Here is an 18,128-nt window from a genome sequence, read left to right as displayed (position 1 = left end):
TTTTGATTATACTCAATCCTTCAACCCGTCTATCAGAGCTGATACAGGGAAGTAGTAGTTTTTAAAAATGGGGGGAAATTGTGAATCTTGCCACCTGCCTACCCACCTCTGTTGGAATTCTTCTCTTAGAAAGGAGACTCAGAGAGAGGGCATCCAAACAACTTAATGTAGCAACTCACAGAGCCAGAAAGACAAAATCAGGCCAGGTGGGAACTTAGGGAGCATACTCTATTTTTTCTTGGCACAAATATTCCCTTGTATAACACTCTGCTCTTTCGAAGGATGGTATAGTTCTCAGACAGCAGTAACGAGAATATTCTTTCATGGCATACCTAGACCCAGGAGTTCATTTATTTTCAATTTTATACTAATAGAATAAATTTAAAGGAAACAGTTCCTGTGTATGCCCAAGGGATTTTTGCCCATGCAAATAATACAGCTGGAGTGGTCTTTCATAACACAGGCTGGATAAGCTATCCGGAGCTATAGATCAGACCTGAATGGAGCAGGAGTTATGGCTCCTCCTCCCCCGCCCCTCAACCTAGGGTATAACCAATTCCTTCAACTGGGGCAAACAGGACTTTGATATGGCCGTCACTTCCACCATCAGAGCAAACACGAAAAATATTGTGAAGAAGTCAAAGCTGTTCTTGGTGCCCTTTTGCTACCTTTTAGTCCCTCGGCCTTCTGCTTCCCTTAAGCTGTAGACCTGCACTATCCAATATGGTACCCACTAACCTCATGTGACTAGTTAAATTTAAACAAAATTAAAATCAAGAATTCAGTTGCTCGGTGGCACTAGCCACATTTCAAGTGGCCAACAGGCATGTGTGGCTAGAAGCTACCATGTTGGACAGCACAGATATAGAACATTTCAGAAAGTTCTATTGGACTGTGCTTCTGTTCGTTCCTTTGGCTCCTTGATAGTAACGCCCACATCTCTGTGCCCTATATCATTCTACCACAGTGCCTGATACAACTATTGAAAGGGGGAGACCCTTAACTAAGTTTCCTAACTTAGTAACTAAGTGCTTACTATGCTGTCAAGAGCTGTGCTAAATTCATTATAAGTGATCTCTCATTTCATCCTTGCAAGAGCACTGTGAGGTAGGTCTTATCACCATCCCCATTTTTCAGATGAGGAAACTGAGATTCAGTAAGGTTAAATGATTTGCCCAAAGTCACTCAGGTAATAAGTACCAAAGCCAGGTCTTTATAACTTTAGGACCTATGTTCTTAACCTCTGCCAGAAGAAAACCAGAAGAAACACATATCTGCACATTTCACCATGGACAAGCCAGCCCCTGACAGAACATTGGTGACTGGGTGGCTTCTTCTCAGCACTCATGCTGGCCAAGGCAAAATAAAAACGGGCTGTCATCAAGGGCCTGAGCATGAAGAATGGGGGTGTAAAGAAGTAGGTTGATTTGTGTTTGTGAGCAAGTATCAAACTAAGTGGCTGACTACTTCTCTAAAGGAAATAAGAGCAAAAGTAGTAGCCTTATCTGCCATTTTGCATAGGGAGGCCATTGCCTCTGGCCCCCAATGATGAAGATTAGTGAAACCTAATTATTTTTTGAAGTCACCCCCCACATGCTGCACTTACCAGAAGGTTCTGTAACTTGAGCTTCCATGCTGCAGAGTTTGTGCCAGGACACACGAATGCCAGAAAACCAATTTTCCTGCAGTTTCACAGTCAGTGTGTTTGCCAGACAAAACCCCAGCCAGCCACTTTTTTAAATCAGCATAGCGCCTTTGGAAATAATACTTACCAGAACACTCCTAACAGCAAGAAGGAAAAGACTTAAATCTAAAGCCCAACTGTTCAAAATTGAGAGCCACCAGAGAATATATTGAAATTGAACATTTTAGTGGCCCCATTTGGACTTAAAGGTATTCTCTGCTAAGCATCTAATGAATTAGCTTTTATCCTACTCTCTGCCTCAGCAGCATTGACGGCACATAACCTGACATCATTCTTCTTCCCACCCACATATGGCCATGCCCTCAGTGTGCTCCTGACTTATCATCCCACGGCATCCCCTCTTGCCTGCCCTCCCCAAGACCTAGCTTGATTCTCCGTCCCTCCCATATTCCTCCAGCACAAATTCTCTAATAAACCAAATCATACAAAGGTGGTGAATATGAGTTTTGTTGCCCTCGCATTTGCTATGATAGCATAATCTAATTTATTGAGGATTTACTACATTCCAGGCACTGTGCTGGGTGCTTTATATAAATTATCTCATTTCACATTCTATCTCCATTTCAGAGATAATTATTAGAGCATTAGGGGAATTTAAGTAATTTGTCCAAGTCAAACAGAAGGCATGATCTATAATGGTAGGATTTAAGGCCTTGTGACAAGCCAGTGGAGTATTATATTGGTGCCTTTTCCCTCATAGCATACTGCACGCGCTTCAAAGCTGAACCAAGGAAGATGAAGGCTATATAAAATCACGTTGAAATGACAGGTCAAAGAAGTAAACCTCAATGAATTCTAGTATATGTGCTGCCGAAGCGAGCACTAAACCTCAATGAATTCACTGGCATTTTGTTCTATGTAATCACTAGCAACTTCTCCACCGGGAGGCAATGTGGAGTAGTAGGGGAAAAAAACAGGTTTTGGAAGCCAAAAGACCTAGATTTGAGCACTACTTCTGGCACTTGGCATCTATGCAATTATCACCTTACCTCTCTACGCTCTGAAAGATGGTGGGGGAGACAAATGATGACAATGTAATTAAGAATATAGACTTCCATGTCAAATGATCTGGGTTTAAATCTCAGCTACTTCATTCATCATTTATTCATTCAGTTAATATTTGTTGAGGACCTTCTGTGTGAGAGCCCTTGTTCTAAGTGCTCAAATGAAACAAATTCCTTTTGGACTTTGTCTTAGTGGATGAGACAAAAAAGATAAACAAATATGTAAATAACATATATGTTTCAGCTGGTGTTAAGTTAAATGAAAACAAACAAGCAGGTAAGGAGACATGTTGGGAGCACTGTTTCATCTCAGCTGATGGAGGAAGGCTTCTCTGTTGAAGTGACATTTGCCCAGACACCTGACTGAAGCAAGGGGGCAGACCATGCAAACGTGACGTGGAGTTGGGTGGGGAGAGATTCATTCCAGATGCAACGGCATGAGCAAAGGCTCTGACATGGGAACGCCCTTGGTGGGTTTGAGGATGGCCCACGTGGTTGAAGCAAAGAGAGAGAGAAGGAACAGTAAGAGATGAGACAAGACAAACCAGAGCCCTGTTGTGCTGGGCTTCCTAAGCCCTGGTAAGGATTTTGGATTTTATTCTGTGACTGATAGGAAGCCATTTTGAGTGCTTTGAGCAGAGGAATGACATGATCCAATTTATGCACAAAAGGACATGCAGACTGCTAGGCGAGGGTAAAAGTTGAGCAGGGAGACCACATAAGAAGCGAGGATGGTCTTTCAGGTGAAAAATGACTGGCTTGGACTGGGGCAAAGATGATAAGAAGTGGTTGGATTTTGAATATATTGTGGAGATTGAGCTGACAGGGAACAGAATGTGAGAGCCAATAAAGAAGTCAAGGATGACTGCCTGGGATTGGCCTGAACAGCGTGGTGGCACCATTTTCTCTGATGGAGAACACTGGAGGAGTAGCAAGTGGGCATGGGGAGAATCGAGAAGTGCATTTTGGCCATGTTAAGTTGGAGATGCCTATGAGATATCCAAGTGGAGACACCACTTAGGCAGTTGGATGAACGGGTCCAGGGTTTAGAGAGGTCAGGGCTAGAAATCTTACCAGCTGTATCATCTTGAACAAGTAAATTAACCAGTAAATAAGCATTAACCAGTAAATAAGCATCCGTTACCTCATCAATAAAATGGGGGTAATGTTTGTTTCACTAGACCATTTGGAGGATTCACAATAATGTATGTAAAGAATGAGGCGCCATTCTTGGTGCACCCAAGAGCTTAATGAATGGTAGCCTTCCGATTGTCAGTATTCACTGCAATAACTGGTGGCTAGCTGTTGCAGAATCTTTGTTGATTGTTCTAAACCCAGACTGAATATTAGAATCACGTAGGAAGCTTTTTAAAAAAATCTGTCAGCCCCACTTCAGGCCAATTACATCAGAATCACAGGAGCTGTGATCAGTAGCTGCCCAGGTATATATTACTTACAGATAGGAAACAGATGGGCTGGCTTTAAGAGAACTCTTCGGATTAGTTCCAGCTCATCTTTTGGAAAACTAACTCGTCCCAAAAAACACTAAGTGGAAAATTTGGGCTCTTCCTGATCTTCCTGAACAAATTACTTCTTTTTTTTTCTATTGCTTTCCCCCCCCCCCCCTTAGTATGAAAATACTTCTTGCTCTAAGGACCTGGAAGAAACAGCCACCGTGGAAACTCAAAATATTGCAATTCCAGGATAGATTTTTTTCTCCTCAGTAGAAGAATATTTGTTCTTCTCATTTCCTCGGCCCTGGATTGTCAGGCTTGACCTCTGCATTACAATTATAACTGATTCAAGAATAATAAGAGTATTGAACTTCTCTTTTAAATACCTTAGTTATAAAAAATAAAAATACAGCTTGAAAGTGAAATCCAATTGGCCAAGGCTCTGGATTGCTGAAGATGAGATTTCATTGAAAAATAGAAGTCCAGCAGGCTGAGGGAAGTAACCCTAGAGGTCAGTGATGGCAGGACTAGAGGCAATCCATTGCTTGGGAGTCAGGGAATTGGATGCTTTGCTTTAGCTGATAGTTAAAGGGTGTGGCAGGCACACTTTCTCTGTGGCCCATTCTCTATCCTGAAAATAGATCCTACAATCTAAAAGTGAAGGTATATAGTTAGAAAAGTCAGCTTTTCAATACTCGCACACACCTCTCCCTTAACCAGTTGACGTGTCTGCTATTGGCCTATCATTCCTTTAGCTGTGTTTTGATCTTTGCTGAAATGCAAGTTCTCCTGCCAGGGGATCCCACTTTAGGCTTTTCCCCGTCATTTCTTGCTCAGTTGGGAATGTTTCCAATCCTTTTCTGTGAGCAGGATGGAGTGGGGAGGGCATCTTGTATCTGGTAAGACAAATGGGAAGAGTTGGTACTGTCCAGGTCAGGGAGTGAAACATGAGAATATCAGAAACAATAAAAGTTGATTCATTCTTGCTTGATCACAGCCCTAGTGGTCCATATGTCTATGTTTTCATTCTCAGAATAAAGGGGAAAAAATAATTTGTTGACTTCTGGTTTAAAAAGTGAGGACTTAATGTGGGTTAAGGGTAAGACATCTTAGTCTTCAACCTCACATTTCAGGGGGGGAAATAATAGAAATATGCCCCTTGATGTCATGCTAAAGCATAGGCACCATTCTGAGCAGATTTTATGTGAACTTGGTCCAGCCCTAGAGTATAATTTGCAAACATCCTTTAACCTACCTGGGCACAGTATACTGTTGGAGAGCATGGACTCAGGAGGCTACATGAGTGAGTGCCCAGCTCCACCACCTGCTGGCTATACAGCCTTAGGCATGTTACTTAACTTGTCTGTGCACTTCTAAAATGGGATAATAATATAATGTATTTCACAAACTTGTGAGTATTACATGAGTCAACACACGTAAAACACCTAAAACAGAGTCTGGGAGAATGGGCTCAATTAAATGTTAATTACTGTTGTTTTGCCCATTAAATTGTGGCTCCATCAAAGCCCATAAAGCAGGGTTTCTCAGCTGTGGTACTACGGACATTTCCGGCCAGGTTGTTGTTGGTCATGAGGGTGTCTTTTGCATTGTAGGATATTTAGCAGCATCTCTGGCTTCTATCCAGTAACACTCTTCTCCCCAAGTTGTAATAATAAAAAAAAGTCTCCATACGTTGCCCAATGTCTTCTGGGAGGCAGAATCATTGCTGATTGAGAGTCACAGGGGTGGAGGATACTGGGTCCCTTCCTCTGTTCCCCCAGAATAGGGTAATAGGACCTTAGAACCATTTTCTCCAAGTCTTTGTTGACTCTGGCTTTCAAAGTCATACAGCCACCGATGCTACTTTCAACCCATTGGAATATTCTTAGTCTAACTTGGCAAGAGAAGCAGAAGACAAATCAGAATAGTGATCTGACTTTGCATGCTAGGGAGGGACGCTAGAAAGGTCACTGGAAACTGATCTGGATTGTCACCTGCACCTTTGGAGAGGAGACATCTGAAACTCCTTGAGGTGGAAGGAAACCTGTCCCTGGACTTCACAGCACAGTGTGAAAATGTTAGTTAGGCAAAGGCACTTGGAACAAGCACCTGACACTTGAGGGCAAAACTCAATGTCTGGGCAAAAGGTGACCTCCAACTCCACTGAAGTTGTCTAAAAGCCCAGCCCCCAAAATAATTCGGACAGGATCCCAATGCACCGATAGAAAAACTAAGAATAGAACCCAGTATTTCTTTCCCCTGCTTCCCCCCTGGCTTGCACCTATAATACATAGTCACACGGCAGTCGCTGACTGAGCAAGAGGAAACTGACAAGCAGAACCTGTCTGAATGCTTAGAAATGTGTGACCTTGAAGTGGAGGAAAGAAAGACAATGGAATTGGGGTTTGGTCATGCTTTAGAAATGAAGTAATTTCCTGTGCACCTTGCTCCAAGTCAAAATGGAAACCATTGCCTTTGCTTTAGGGAAAGAAAGTGTAAAATTCAATGATTCCTTTTTCCAAATGCACCTCGTCAGAGCGGCTGGCTTCTTCAAAGCAGATGTGGAAGAAAACCATGTGTTGGATGCATTTGGCAAGCCAGATGTGCCGCTCTTCCTCTTCTCCAAATTGCTCGGATCCCATCACGTGGTGAGGCGTGAATACTAGGGGCCTGTAGCAGGGTTACAGTGAGTGACAGGAACATTCACCGATTCCAGTGCCTTAGTGGGAAGCGATTGGGGTTAATTGACAGTTTATCCCGATTTTAAAAAAAAAAAAAAGGCTTGAACAAGAAATTTAAAACGTTTTTGGAGACGAATTGCTCTCTTTCACCAAAAAGGATATTGTCAGTGTCAGAGCCGACGAGTCTGGACTTGTCATGGGAAAACAATCCGTAGCCATGAGTTCTGCGGACTTGGAGGGCATCGTGGACTTGGTCCTCATTAGTTGTGTCACCTGGAGCAAGTCAAGGGGCCAGCAGCAACTCCCGAATTTCTGTATCGGAAGCCCGGCAGGGTGGCATTCTGGTTGGGACTCATTTGGAGGCTACACGTAGCAAGCACCACATTACCCAGACTTGTTTGTTTGTGGTGACTCTGGACTAGACTGATGGAACACGCCCACTGTGACACTGCTTGGCCTCAGCCCTGCAATTACCCTCTCTCACTCTCGATTCCCTCGTCTATAAAATGGGGATTCATTCTTCCATTCCACAGATCTTTATTGAGCACCTCTGCGTGTCAGACGTTATTCTAGGTGCTGGGGATGAAGCAATGAACATAAAATTCCTGCTGCTTCTACCGCACCAAGTTGCCGTGGAAGTACATGGGATGGCGTGTATAAAATCTCCTTGGCAACCTGAAAGCCCTATGCGAATAGAAAGTTTAAAGAAATTCAACCATCTCCTGCTTCTGGTCATGATGAATCTAAGGTCTCTAAATAAGAAAGGGAAACACTTGAAAGGTTATGTGATGGGCAACCCCCAAAATCTCCCATTTACAGGCCTAACCCAAGTGCTTGAAACTTCCACTGTCAGAGTCACCACGCAAAGAACTTTTGTAGACCTGAGACTTATAACCACATTAAAGCATTGAGAATGGGCCCCCTCCATCCAGGCCTTGCTCTCCCCTTCGCCCCCCTCCTCCCAGTAGGACCCAAAAGCACCTGTCCTCTTCTGATGCCAGCAAGCATTAGGAAAGGCAGAGAAGAGAAGGAGGAAAGAGGAGGTTAGGAGCTCCTGACACGACAGAGCAGTCGTGTCACCAGCTTCCTTTCTTCCAGTGCCTTCCCTCACAAGGATCACCTGTCCATATCCCGGCATTTGAAAAACACAATGATGCAACATTTGCTCCTGAATGTTAGGGAAGGCACAGGAGGCACACGGCAGTCCTGCAGTGCTCATTTCAGGCAGACAGCTGGCCAAAGCCACCTTTTGGAATTTGTACCAGCTAGCAGCACCCATGCCCCGAACCTTTATTACAAGTAGAAATTTCAGGGTGCCTGGGTTAAGCGTCTGACTCTTCGTTGTGGCGCAGCTCATGACAATCTTAGGGTTGTGGATCGAGCCCCGCATTGGGCTCTGCGCTCAGCGTGGAGTCTGCTTGAGATTCTCTCTCCCTCTCCCTCTGTTCCTCCCCACACTCTCGCACTCTCGCTCTCTCTCTCAAATAAATAAATAATTTTTTTTAAAAAAGTGAAATTTCAGAGGAGAGGCTAAATAATTTGGAAGAAAAAGCAGACTAGAGTTTTTAATGATGTTCTCTTAACTAAAGGCACAATCTAGAGAAGAAAATGATGAAATTATTAAGCAATAAATAATCTATGATAAAAGTAGAGAAGGCAAAACTGAGTGAGGGTAAGGTATTTTTGTATGGAACATGCCACTTTCCCCTTTGTTAGTGGCCTGTTTGCAGGGCTGGCTTTTTCCAGCCCCTGAACAGCACTTTTTACAATGCCAAGAAACCCACTCCCTTCTTTAGGACACCAATCCCCTATCCAAATAAAAATGATCCCTTGCTCAAGGGTAACAGAAACCCTTGGGGGTGTTTGTTTAAAGATTTTATTTTAAACAATTTGAGAGAGCATTTGAGAGAGAGCATGAGCAGAGGGAGGGGCAGAGGGAGAGGGAGAATCCCAAGCAGACTCCATGCTGAGGGCAGAGCTCAACATGGGGCTCAATCCCACGACCCTGAGATCACAACCTGAGCCAAAATCAAGAGTCAGACGCTTAACCGACTGAGCCACCCAGGCGCCCCAAGGGTAACAGAAACCCTTATAATATCAGTGAGCACCTCCATGAGGACCAAGACTACTGACGCCAGAGAAAGGGGACAGAATGGATCTCTGAGTAAAGAAGACAGTGAAATTGGGGGAGAGCGGTAGAGAACCCAGCCTCTCTGTGACATGTACAAAGCTAGTCTTATGCATCCAGTGGTGGAAATAGACAATAAAGGCATGATGGCAAATGTGGCCAAAAAATAAATGCATAAAGCTAGCTTATTCCAATTTGAGGAATGCTGGGGTACAAAGTACCTAAAACTGGGGCACCTGGCTGGCTCGGCCGGTGAAGTATGTGACTCTTGATCTCAGGGTTGTGAGTTCAAGCCCCACATTGGGCATAGAGATTACTTAAAAATAAAATCTTTTTAAAAAGTACCTAAAACCATCTTCCCCTGACCTTTCCTTCATTCTATCCTCTCAAATTTATGTTAGTCGGAACACACAGTACATGTTTGGGACATAGAGATATCACAAACACCAATACTTTCTTAGTTATTTATTTATGTAATATTTTTATGTAATTATGTAATATTTTTACTGCATGCTGACAGCAAATTAATACCATAAGTGAATTAGCAGATTATGCATGCCTCTGTTGACAATCATGCTTCCAATTTATTGGTCTGTTTTGTTAATGTAGTTAATTCTCGACTATCAACATATCAAAAAGTGCCTGTGGAATCCTGTCAAAATGAAAAATTGTGCTCATGTCCAGATCATGAGAAGAGACTGTGTCACTGTCATTTGTGCTAGTGCCACTGTATCAAGCATATTATCATCAATTCCTGGAGCCACATTTAGGAGGGACTCTAAAAAATTACAAAGTCTCTAGAAGATGGGGGATCCCAGAAAGGGGAGGGGGACCACTGGAATTCATGTCATAAGGGTAATAAACGAAGGCCCTTACAATGTTTAGCCTGCAAAAGGGACAGTTAACAGGCAACATGGTGGTGGTCATCTTCAGGCTGCACACCAGGTGGAAAAGAGTATATTTATTCTGTATTGCTACAGAGCGCAGATTTCGGACCAGTAGGTAGAACTGCAATTGTAATATTCATTCATTCCACAGATACATAGTGAGAGTTTCCTACATGCCAGACATTATGCTAGTCACTGGGAATGCAGAGACAAAAAAAGAGAGAGAGACATAATTGCTACTCCCAAGGAGCTCAGATTGCACTGGAGATGACCATTACAAAGCAATAAAACCAGTACTACCTACAATAGAGAAATGGAAACAGAAAGGAGAGACTGCCCATTCAAGCAGAAGGCTTAGGACTGGAGGGGAGAGAGACTCTCATGAAGGATGTCAGTCCAACCAAAAGAATTTTCCATCAACTTGAACTGTTGTAAACTATGAGCTTCTTCTGAGCTCAGGAGTGCCTCACCACCACAGACATTTGAGCAGCGAAGCCATTGCTGCATTGGGTGAGAGGCGGGACCAGATAGTATTTAAGGTCTCTTCTATTTCTTAAAGCCTGTTACTCTACTGATTCCAATTGGATGTTCTGTTGACCAAGTGGATATTCTAATTTAACTCTTAGGGAGGCAGAAAGCTTCATTCATCAGGTCTCCCTAGTAGCAGTGTTCTGGTTAATGGGGATTTTAATGTATGAACCTCAACTAAACTACCAAACATAAATTTTAAAGGAAAATTTGCCATCTTACCCATTTTTCTTTCAACAAATTTTTTAAATCCAAATCAATGGGAATGACTTTTATTGATGACAGACCATGGGCATTCACCAGGAATAATATATCTGAAGACCCAAATACGTAACACTTGAACATATCATTCCCTCCATGAAATGGAAGTAATGATTCTGTGACTATGGGACTAAAGTAATTGATAAGTCTATTAAATTCTGCCACGAAAACAAATTACACTTTCTGTACTATAAAAACATGTAATGTTTTCAGCACTCCCTGTGTGCCAGGCACTGCTCTAAGTGAGATACATGCATTAACTCATGCAATTTCTCCCAAGAATCCCTTGAGGTAGGCACTTTTTAAAAAAAATTATCCCATTTGATGGATGAGGAAACTGAGACACACAGGGGCTTAGATAGCTTAATGCACCCAGCAAGTGGGATTCAAACCCAAGCATTGTAACTCCACACTCTCAACCACTGCACTATACAGTTACCTTGTATTACCTGGGTCTCCAGAGGAATACTTATGCACAGTGATGAAGAGCAACCAGTACTGCAAAGACATACAAAGTCTGAGTGGCGGGCTAAGTGCAGTCACTGATCATATTTCCATGCATCAACCTCACTGGGCCCAAGATTCAAATCTCCACTCAACAAAAAGGCAAATTCCTCCATATGGTTGACCTTCATGATTTATTACAAATAGTTGGTACAGTGACTGTTGAGTCCATGAATGCTAGAGCTCTGCTTTATCTGCTGGTTTGGATTCATCTCCTCCTCCTCCATTCATGGATTTCTCCGTTTTGGATCTCATATGCTAATTATCTAGCAGTGCTAAGAGAATTCTGTGCAGCCTCTCTGCATACCCCTCGCTCATTCCTTCTTAGGTACAACATGGTACTCTGTGGGACAAAATAGATGAATCATGGTGGGTTTGAGAAAAATGAACTTGCCCATAATTTTTTTAATTTCTCCCACATGATTGAGCTAAGATTCAATTCCTTTTATTGCCTTCAGTATTTCAGCCAAAATAAGACAGGCTGCAAAAAAAACAAAAGTGCTAGTGATTTTTTTTCTTCTTTTTGGTCTAAACGTTAGACTGTCACTTAAACACTAGTTAGGAAGACAAACGTTTCAGCTTAATTTTTCTCACTTATGAGCCATAGCTTTTTCCTCTTCTTAACCTAGTTCAGAATTCAGTCATTAACCAGGACCCAGTCATTTCTGCCACTAACTAACTTTTCATTTACTGCGTTCATTAATATCTGCTGCATGTACACCACACACATTTAAAGTGCCCACTTCGAGCACTGCCATTTATTCTCCTAGACATTCATCATTACTTAAAGGAATAAACCTTTTAACCTGTATCAGCAAATGAGCTCAAGTAAATGATGAAGTAAATGAATCCAAATTACAGTGTATTCGGATCAGAATTCACAGACCCTTTTGCCCTTGCCTTATAAATTTATCTTTGGAAGCCACAGCCTGTTTGCAAATAGCATAAGAGACAAATTGGTCTACCCCCTTCCCCCTTTCACTCAGGTTTGATCGGGCAAGATGAACACAAAATACCTCTTTGCAAGTGCACAGAGATATGCACCTACTACAGTGTTATCTCTAATACCAAAAAAAAAAAAAAAAAAATGGGAATTGACCTAAAAGTCCTTCAATAGAAGATTGTGTAGATAAAGTATGGTATAGCCATAGATTGAAATGTTCGGCAGCTATCACAAAGGAGATATGTTTATTCTCATAAAAATATAAAGAGATGCAAGGGAATGATAAAGACCAAATTCAGTGTAATGGTTACTTTTGGTCTGGAGGAAGGGTATGCAGTTAGGAAGGGGAATATAGTCAGACTTCAACTGACTTCATAATGTTTTGTTGAGTTTTGTGGCAGATACAAGGTGTTCTTACATTATTTTTTGTATCTTTCAATGCATCTGAATTATTTACTATTTTTAAAAATTCTTTGAGCCACTGACTAGGAAATTCCTACTGAGATAAAATTCAGTCATTGAGAATGCATTTCATTGTGATGTTTAGAAGTTGTTTTATGTGTCAGAGGATAACGTGATATGGAATGAGCATAAATGTTGATGGGTGAGATTTCAATCTTAGAAGACCTGATTATTAGGGGAGAGTTACTGGTGTGGACAACAAAGACAGACCACGTGGCAAAAACAAAAACAAAACAAAACGGATTACAAAGCATATATCCTGATTGGTTCAGCTGGAAATTGGATCCAATGATCTTAAAAGTGACTTCAGCTCTAGAATTCTACAGTGCTCTAAAACTAGTGCTGGTAGCCATTTTTCACCAACCTTCCAATACCTTTGACCAACAATCTAGATGTCACCCTGATCAGGCTAAGCTTCAGTTATTAAGAAAATATATCTTGAATGCCTACTATGTTGATTGTGCTGGCTGCCAAGAGGGCTACCAAACGGAATCAGGCATGGACTTTGTCCTCAAGAACACCCAGTAATGTGAGTAAGACAGTCACATAGCCAACTCACCAAAATGCATTCCAGTAAGCTCTGTAGCAAAGGTATAAGCAAAAGTGCTTTCAGAGCACCCAAGAAAGCACTTCTGTGGGACCAGGAGAGAGTCAGGAAAGATTTCACAGAAGACATGATATTTGCTCTGGACCTTGTAAGATGAATAGGGATAATTCAGGCAGAAGCAAAAGCATAACCAAAGGCGTAAGACGTGAAGTTGTGTGGCCTATTTCGGTGAACAGTGAGTAGTCTGTTTTGACTAGATCATAGGAGAGTGTAGTTCAAGATCATAAAGTCTCTAAATATCATATGTAAGAGTCTGAATTTTGTCCTGTAGGTTTTAGGGAACTATCAGGAGATTTTAAAGAATGATCAGATTTACATTTTGGAAGGATCACTGGAGGATAAATTGAAGAGAGAGATGAAGCTGGGAGAGCAATTAGGAAGCGATGTAGTCCAGACCAAAAAATGATGGGAGCTTGCTCCAGGGCAATGGTAATGAGGATAGAAAGAAGACAAAAGGACAGATCCTACATTTCTGTGTCAGAATAAACATGGCATAATGAGAGGCTGAGGAAGGGGCCAAAACTAAACTTTCTAGCTTGAATGTTAGGTGGTTTACTGATAGAATTTAGGAGAGCCAGGCTTTCTAAGATAGTAAGTTTGGTTTGGAAATGTTTAATCTCACAGTGTCTATAGGACCATCAGGTGGAGATGTCCATCGGCAAGGCTTGTGTCCTGTCTCCCCAAAACATATCTCTTCTTTCTACCTCCATTGCTCCCAACCTGGTCGAAGCCACAACCATCTCTCCCCTGGACTACGAGAATAGCCCCCTAACCAGTCCCCTTGCTTCCACTCTGGCCCACCTTAGAGTGGATTCTCCATACAGCAGCCAGAGTAATGCTTTAAAACTTTAAATCAGATCTTATCACACCTCTCCTCACAATCCTTCGTTTCCAGTCAGAATAAATCCAAATGTTTTACCATGACCTACAGGGCCTTACGAGATCTGACCTCTGATTATCATTCTAAACTCCTTTCCTACCATTCTCCCTTTTGCTCATTTGGCTTCAGCCATATTGGCTTTTTCTTTTTTCTGTTCTTTTTGCAAACCAAACGTAGAAACCATATTTCCAATCTCAGTGAAGACTTTCAGTGGCTCAGTGAGGGCCTCAGTGGGGGATCTGATTGCCATAAACATTTTCCATGGCCATAGCTCTGGGAGCTGGAATTACTTAAGCCGGCCTCAAGAATGTTGTCAGCCCAAATCCAGAGGAGAGCAGCTAAATTAACAATCAAAAAACCTGAGGTCGGGGCCAGGAAAGCCCATAAAATGACACTTGACATCATGGCATAGGTTTCTAGTTTCTACCGTGCTTCCTCACCTCTGGTCAAATAGCACTTCAGAATTTTTCTGTAGGGTTTTCATTCCTAAGGACCTAGCTCCGAACTCAGTTGGAAGTTCTGGGGTCATTGAGATCACACTCCCTTTATATTCTCCAGAATGCCTTATACAGAGCTATAAGCATTTAGTACACATTCTAAGGACCACCTGAATTGAGATGAAATTTAGTGGCATTAAATTCAAAATCCAAAATGGTAAAGATGAGGGAAACTTGGTTTGGCAGGAAGAACTAAAAGTTGGGGTTTGGCCTCCACCTGAGTTGAAAGAGGGACCCTATTCACTCTCTATTATATTCTTCACACCCCCAGTAGAATGCTTTAGGTATAGCAGATGCTCAAGAAATATTTGTTAAAAGGATGGATGAAAGGCTAAATACATTAATGCAAAACTCAGGCAGTTTTGTGCTAGAAAATAATGCTCCAATGACGAGAAGCAAACTGCGTGTCTTTCCATTCTGTCTTTGTCAGATATCTGGGGTACCATGTCTATCTCTAGGCAATCTAATTAAAGAGAGGCATTGCTAGCTCAAATCCTATGGGAGATAGACCAAAATTGTGAGCATTCTGGAAATAGCTTTAGACATCAGTGGAGTTTGACCAGACGAAGAGGGGGTTTAACAACGGCCATCATGCAGAAGCAGGGATGGGATTGCCTTGCAGAGCTCTTGCAGATAGTGTTAAAGGTTGGGAGTTACAGAGAGACAAATTTCAGCTCAGAATAAGAAAGGACTTTCTTCCAATAATTGATGCCCTGTGCAGGAGTGGGCTCACTAAAATGGTTTATGCTTCCCTCCAATGGCATTTTTTTTTTCAGGCAGGTAAAGGGTAACCACAGAGCAGGATATCATAGGGGAGATTTCTGAATAGAGATGAAGATTGAACCAAGAAAGTGTTTCTCAAACTAGATTGCAAACCCATTAGTGGAGCCACGAAATCAGTTCAGTGGGTCCTGACTTGTGTGTGTGTGTGTGTGTGTGTGTGTGTGTGTGTGTGTGTGTGTTTGCAGTGAATTAGAATAGGGTGGAAAATATCAGAGAGCATCACACATCGCAAAGACGAGGGCAGTTTTGAGAAACCGACTGTGGAACCACGCTTACATATGTATGTGTGTAACTACCGGCCCACTCTTCTTCCTGTGGACGGCAATAAAGCACGTTCGAAAACCACTGCGCCAAGGCCTTTTCCAGTGCTAATATCTGGTAGCTCTAAGAACTCTTCTCTCTGTTGCAGAGGTCCAAAATTGCAGTCTATGAGAAAATGTGGTCTTACATGAAATCAGCAGAGCCATCTGTGTTTACCAAAACGACAGCGGACGGAGTGGCCCGAGTGCGGAAGTCCAAGGGGAAGTTCGCCTTCCTGCTGGAGTCAACCATGAATGAGTACATTGAGCAGAGAAAACCGTGTGATACCATGAAAGTTGGTGGAAATCTGGATTCCAAAGGCTATGGTGTGGCAACCCCTAAAGGCTCAGCATTAAGGTGGGTGGAATAATATAACAATATCCGTGTTGTTATAGTATTCCACCTACCCTGATGCATTTTGTTGTCATTTTCTTTCTTGTGGATTTTGAGGTAACTTTTAAAAGTTTAAAACCTACACTATTCCATGGAGTTAAATAAGACGGTAAATTATGGTTTCATCGATTTAATGCATCCATTTTTTTTTAATGTTCTCTCTCTGTGTTGTCCTCTCTGACTGTTTGTTGCTGTTTTAATTTTACAGTTCAACGGCTTTTTCAATTTAAATGGTAAAAGCCAAGTTATGGTGCCATATGTGACGAATGTTAATTGCATGGATGTGGTGTTCTTGTTACTTTTTTTCTCAAAGACAATTTCCCCATCCCGCACACTTCAGTTTTGAGCAAATGTTATCCTCCATGCCACCTTCCAATATTTAACCCTGTATTTGCTGTACAGACATTTTTATAGCTCCACGTTCTGTGAAATTTAGCCAATTTGTCCTCTTGTGCTCCTTTTTATACGTTAACGATTTCCTAAGCATTTGTGCATTTTCTTACAAGTTATGTTTTATCGTTTCAAGAAATGCTGTTAACCTGGCAGTATTAAAACTGAATGAGCAAGGCCTCTTGGACAAATTGAAAAACAAATGGTGGTACGACAAAGGAGAGTGCGGCAGCGGGGGCGGTGACTCCAAGGTCAGCCTCAATGTCACCACAACCGGGTACCCTTAGTGACGAGTAATCGGCAAGACTGTTATCTTATTATTGAGGAGAGAGCACAAGACTCACACATAAGGTGGAATGACCAGGTTATTCCCCTGCCTGGCAGCTTTGGGAACCAGAAAGACTCCAGGGCACCGCCCGCATTTTTGATCTAACTTGGGTCCCTTCTTAAACTCCCAGACAGAGGCTCCCCCTCCACACCCTCCCTTCCCCTCACGTGCCAGACTGGTTGCCTTATGAAGGCCACAGTGTGGTTTTCAACGGCCTAGGCTTTCAAGAGCCCCAGGCTTGCCTTAAGACTATCCCTGCCTGCCTCACACCAGTGGTGTGAGAAATCAAATCTACCTACTGAAAAATCAGGTTACAGCCTTTTTTTTCCCCAAGGCATGACGGTTGCTCACAGAGGTTGGTTGGTTGGTTGATTAGAGTTGGCTTCTTCAATTATGTGTATGAGTGATGGGATGGTGTTCTTGATATGTGATGGCCTGTTTAAGCTGGCCCCGCTTAACTTGAAAGCCAAAGAACCAGCTCGGTTTCAAGTTAAATGGGGTCTTTCTTCAACAGGCCACCCCATATCCAGATTTGGCAAAGACATTCTGTATATTTAAATAAGTGCGTCGCCTAACTGTGATACTCCATGTGTATAAATCCCTGATTTGGCTTCTCCTTAGCCATGTTCTTGGTTCAGGTAGGTCTAATTGTTATCCAGGCTGCCTCCATGAGAAAATCCATCTTACTTGGCATTCCTTTGGCTCCACAATGCTCTTCAGGGCTAGAAAGAATGAAACGAATAGCCTTCATCCAAGCAACAAGAAATAGGGGCAAACTCAGAAGCCATGATACCAAGTAATGGAAGGACACGTTGGGTAAGTACAAGAGAGGACCTGAAAACAAAATCCTCCATGACCCAAAGGGTATGCGAATTATATTGAAGCATGTAAGATCAACTCTTGTACAACCAAGATACCCATGGGCATCTTAAGGTGAAGAACAGTGTTTCCCACACACAGGCCAACAGACAGGCAAGCCAACCCTTTTCTCCTTCAGAGACAATGGTTACACCTCTGCTCTTCTCTTTCTCTCTCCATTCCTCAGGATCCTGATGGAAAAGTTAGTTGGCCAGTCTGCAGTATATTATGGGTTTGGAAACACTGACACAGAGCACTTTCAAAGAGATAAATTAAAATACAACTTTCTTCAGCCCATAATCTTACCAGGCATTGGCGAGGTCTTTCATTGTAAAACCTTGATTAACCAGAGCTCATCTAACCAGTACCCCAACTAACTGAATTTCCCCTCCTCAGTACTCCACATTGATGAGAAAGCAGCAATAGTACCAAAAAAGAAGAATTCTGCAAGGAATTGATTTTTTTCTTTAAAATCACTTGCCAAGAGATGACCTATGTTTAGGTCCCATTCAACTTTGTCTCCCATATCTTCTTT

At 42.3% G+C, this 18,128-nt stretch overlaps 1 protein-coding gene across 2 annotated transcripts in view; it reads left to right on the top strand.

The window, feature by feature from the left end:
* The window catches only part of GRIA3 (glutamate ionotropic receptor AMPA type subunit 3), a 272,830-nt gene that overhangs the window by 238,981 nt on the left and 15,721 nt on the right, over positions 1-18,128 (top strand). Inside the window, exons 13-14 of one of the 2 annotated variants that reach the window (XM_028122723.2) lie at positions 15,734-15,981; positions 16,544-16,658. In XM_028122723.2, the coding sequence (XP_027978524.1) occupies positions 15,734-15,981; positions 16,544-16,658 (363 nt within the window). The remainder of the gene's footprint in view (positions 1-15,733; positions 15,982-16,543; positions 16,659-18,128) is intronic. The other variant, XM_088028930.1, reaches the window with a different exon arrangement.

This window comes from Eumetopias jubatus, unplaced genomic scaffold, assembly GCF_037043125.1.
Source record: "Eumetopias jubatus isolate StellerSeaLion01/CBP00866 unplaced genomic scaffold, mEumJub1_p1.0 scaffold_11, whole genome shotgun sequence".
Taxonomy (NCBI): Eukaryota; Metazoa; Chordata; class Mammalia; order Carnivora; family Otariidae; genus Eumetopias; species Eumetopias jubatus.
This window is presented reverse-complemented; position numbering and strand designations above follow the sequence as displayed.